This window comes from Bremia lactucae, linkage group LG6 (assembly GCF_004359215.1).
Source record: "Bremia lactucae strain SF5 linkage group LG6, whole genome shotgun sequence".
Classification (NCBI taxonomy): Eukaryota; Oomycota; class Peronosporomycetes; order Peronosporales; family Peronosporaceae; genus Bremia; species Bremia lactucae.
The window spans coordinates 8,190,300-8,194,728 of NC_090615.1; the positions used below are offsets into that span (position 1 = coordinate 8,190,300).

The window sequence follows — 4,429 nt, forward strand, 5'->3', positions numbered from 1 at the left end:
CTAAGGTATATCCTCTTGGGCACTAGTTGCAACTTGGTTCTACGAACCCCTGAATCCCTTGAACTAGGATTCCTTAAGCTTTAATAGCTTGTACGACTCCCTGAGTTGTTAAACCCATTAGTTCAATAGAACTAAGTGACTCTCTGAGTCTGAAAGTCTTCCTCTGACTTTAGGAGCGAGGTAGCTCCTCTACACAAGGCCTTCCTTAAAATATTTAACTTATGGCTGCTGGCACTCTGCGAATCACGCTTTTTCGAATTACGATTTTTCAACTTGCTTGACTTTCAAGGTGATCACGTAAGAACAGCATATCACTGTGTGATATAAATGATGTTGGCGTCATCCACATTTTATTCAGGCCTATCATCAATGGGAATGGCTGACATTCCTGAATTAAGTCGTGGAAATGCTACCAACAAAAGGCCAAACACTCAACTTAAAGGTCGAATTGTGAACGCGTTTTTTTGTCGCCAATTGATCCAGAATGTCTTCATATTTAAAAATTATTTCGATCAAATCTTCGTTCGGCTAAATGCTTATTGACAGACCGAAGCGATATTTTTACGAAGACGTTAATGGCGACCGTGGTCTTTTAATAAACTTTATGAGAAAGGGTATACCATTAGGTTGCTTGGAATCTGTCACATAAGTTCTTGCGCGTGTGTCTTAGGCAGCGGCATTTTAGGTCTATAGACGATAATTCCAAATATTTCGCGAAATCGACACCAGGATAGACATAGCTACCGAGCAGCGCATGCAGTGGTGACTGTACATTATAACGAAATCGATTGCCTGTTGTTTAAACCAGCGATATCGTGTTTGATCAGCATTTCAATGTATATAATGGTGCGGCTGACCCATCAAATGCCTCCACCGGTGACTGTCGAAAATGATAATCAGGACGCGCTGCATCGCCGGGAGCGCCGTCGCCAGCAATGCCGTGCAAGTCAGCGGCGTTACCGTGACAAACAGAGCTCGATTGAATACAATTTGAAGCTTGACGTCAATAATCTTCGTGAGCACGTGCAGCGTCTTCAAGGCATGCGGGAACTTATTGAAACAAAGATCTGGGGTACTCGATTGGCGCGCGAGGGAGCTGTGGTTAAGGCTGCCAGACAATACTACACTGTCTTTTCGCACGGGATGCACAACTCTGAAGCGGGTGGTGATCGTGTACGAAAATGCTATGATGTGCAAGTGGGCTTTGTTATTGCGTTTATGGACAAGGATGTGGAGTTTGGCGATTCGCGCGGCGTGTCAGCAGTACTTAATCAGTGGTATCTTTACACCCAATTTCACGCTTTCTTGTCTGTGAGTATGGAATCAGCCGAGGTGTGTGGTACCGAAGAAGCCCCGATTGTCTTCGCTAAAGGAATTCTTAAAGTTTCGCTTAACCGTTTAAGCATCGAAAACATGTTTCCACACATTTTGGCTTACGAAGAGATCGTGCAGGTGCTGCTCCACCATGAGATAGAGTATCCGACTTCTACCACCTATGTGTTTAACTCACGCTTGCAGGTAAAGCGTCAAGATCTTGATGTCGATTTTATGACTGGAATCAATCGCTGTTTGGGCAGTGCGTACGCCTCATCATGCGTTATGCAACGCGCACTCATTTCCGACTGCTGTGAGCTTGGCATGAAATGCAAACAAAAACTATTGCTGGATTAAACTAATGAAATAAAAAAAACAGGAGGTGCCGCTTGTCATATTGCATCTTATTTGCATCATATTTGCATTCTAAAAAAGTTTGAAGTAGTTGTGGTCTTCGAGCAAACACTTTGCCTGTTGGATCATGTATCAATGAGCAAGATGTTCTTCATTGGTAATGGGGTGTTCGTATTGTTATCCCTTTATTAAAAACATATTTTTCCCTTTCGTGATTTTAGGTGCTGTTTTGATTCATTAAAATTAAATGATATCAACCCCAATAAAGCCACTGCATACTAAGTAAACTTTGTAAATTATGTTTTTGGCAGGACTTTCAACTACGGCGCCTTATACCACAAATTTGAGCCGGCGTTGAGCGATATTTGTAATTGGCTAATTTTGTAATTGGCTTATTCGATGAGCATTCTCGTGTAGAATTCAAAAAATTGTGCGGTGCATTTGCGGCACAGTCTTTTTTCTTGTGAAATGTCATGAGTATGTATTGATAGGACTTCCAGCCACACCTTTACATCATTGTACCATGTGGTCATGGTGCAACTCCTCTACTTTTTCCATCCGCTTTGTGAATTTGGCTTTTATTTCCTGCATAGCTTTAAAGACCTCCCAGTGTCGTGGTCACTCCAGTTTCTTCACCGCGCTATCGATATAGATACTCGTGATGCGCCGTCCGATGAAGCTAGCACTTGTGATAGCCGTGATTTCTTCAATAAGCTCGTCGGCGACTGCTTTCGCCTTTGGACAATCGGATATTGCTGGCAAAAGCGACGTTGCCGGAGCTGTCATTCCATCAGACGCCTCCTTAAAAAACGATGCGGTCACAATGAAGAAGGACCTTGAGGAAGCTGTTACCCCCGCTCCGACCTTCTCTGACGAAACCACACCGACAATAAGTTTAACAGACCAAATCTATGGCACGTCCGATACTTCGCTGGTGGAGAAAGGTTTAAGTACGTCGCCATCGTCTTTGGATGACGCCTACAACAATAGCGAGCTGCAAACGGAAGTCAGTCCAGCCACTCAGCAAACGGATTTTGTTTCAGCAACTGATCTATCAGAGCTCGCGGGGGTCACTCCTGTACCATCTTCGCCGGATGACACTTACACCGAGACCTTGCCGCAAACGAAAATGACTCCGCCCGACCACTCATTAGCACAGCAAAATGGTGTCGCCTCCAGCCCATTCGATGACTCGGTGGCGGCGGCTAAGCTACCTTTGGAGCAATCAATACCAGATAGTCCTGGAGCTGAAGTTACACCCATTCTGAGCTCGCCGATTGTAGAGGAAATGGTGTCACCTCAGCTTGAGGTGACACCATCTCCATCAAGGTCATCGAGTGGAAAATCAGCATCGCCGAAGACACCATGCCCGGCGCTACCTCAACCTTCTCTTGACACCACAACTTCCACGGAAGAAATTGGACAAATTTCAAGCTCTGTGGACCCGCCGGGTGATGGGACCAAATTGACAACTCCGGACGAATATATTTCAACTGATGACGTTACCCCTGCGCCTAGCACCCTGTCAGGTGAAGATACTTCAACAGTAAGCGGTAAAGCTCCATGTCCGTCATTACCCGTCGCTGGGTCGTCGTCATTACCTACGCCAGCACCCAGCTCAATCCATGATATCGATGAGACATCATTGTCGAAGACAGGGAAACCTCCGTGTCCACCTTTGCCGCAGCCATCAGCTGGTTCTGACACACTTGAATCGGCGGGATCTGTTGAGCAACAGGATGCCGGTATTCAGGTCAAGCAGCAGAGCTCAACCGCCTCTGGCCAAATTGTCCCGTCACTGGCAGCGGTTGCTACTTCGATCCTGTATGTGCTCTATTAAAGCCGTTGTAATCCATACGCGCGTCAAGATGTATGTATACACGCAGTAGAATTAAGTTGGTATGATGAGGAATTGTCCAGCGCTGGTATTTCTATAATCAACAAAATATGTATTGTTTGTTAGCTTGAGTCGGACAGCAAGACATTGCCGCGTACATGCTTTTTTTTTTTTTTGTACTCTTCATTACTTTTTTGTCATGCTTACAATAAATACGGTAAGTAAACCAGCACTGGCGTTCATGGAACCTCAAACAGCAACATAGTTAAAGCACACCGCTAACCTCTGCCCCAGTCTTTATAACTTCCACCTTGTCATGCCGAATTCATCAATTTCAAATAATCCGATATCGTAGCCTTCAAGAAGTTCATCTGAAGTTTTGCAGCATATAACGAAGTATCTCATTACATTAATCTTATTTCCTATAAGAGGAATAATTAATATTATTTCTTATTAAAGGAAATAAGTAAATAAGTTCTTGATAGCATTCACTCACTCCCCTGATTCATTGGCTAAAAATCATCCGTAATGACCATCCGTACCAGTCACTCATCACGCGCGGTGGCTCACTTTCAACTTCATCTCGGCACAAAGACACTATAAACTGAATTCAACTTATAAACCACCACAAGCTGCGCAACAAACAAATAAAAAGAGAAGTAGGGCTTTCGTTGTTTTCGTTGTTTCGCAAAATCAGATTCTAAATTGTACCAAACTTGTGGAATGAATAGTTCACACACAGAAGAGTTGACAGAATGGGACTACATATCATGTGGTGGTGGTGGTGGTGCTGGGTGTATTCTGGGGTGAAGCAGGCCGAGCGCGACCTTTAATACAAGTACGCGCATTATGGCCCTTTCTATTGCAGTTCCTGCATCGACGTCGGAGGGCCTCAAACTGATTTCCAACGCGCTCAAACTGGGA

The 4,429-nt window shown here is 44.5% G+C and overlaps 2 protein-coding genes across 2 annotated transcripts; both read left to right on the forward strand.

Annotated features, from left to right (window-relative positions):
* Nucleotides 1-843: 843 nt before the first annotated feature.
* CCR75_009171 (uncharacterized protein) lies at nucleotides 844-1,671 on the forward strand (the record flags this gene model as incomplete). The annotated part of the gene is made up of 1 exon (XM_067967215.1): nucleotides 844-1,671. One exon carries the CDS (start codon nucleotides 844-846, stop codon nucleotides 1,669-1,671), a length of 828 nt encoding a protein of 275 aa, XP_067818211.1.
* A 658-nt stretch (nucleotides 1,672-2,329) lies between these two features.
* Nucleotides 2,330-3,508, forward strand: CCR75_009172 (uncharacterized protein; the record flags this gene model as incomplete). The annotated part of the gene is made up of 1 exon (XM_067967216.1): nucleotides 2,330-3,508. The coding sequence occupies one exon, from the start codon at nucleotides 2,330-2,332 to the stop codon at nucleotides 3,506-3,508; it is 1,179 nt and encodes a 392-aa protein (XP_067818212.1).
* Between the last annotated feature and the right edge of the window lie 921 nt (nucleotides 3,509-4,429).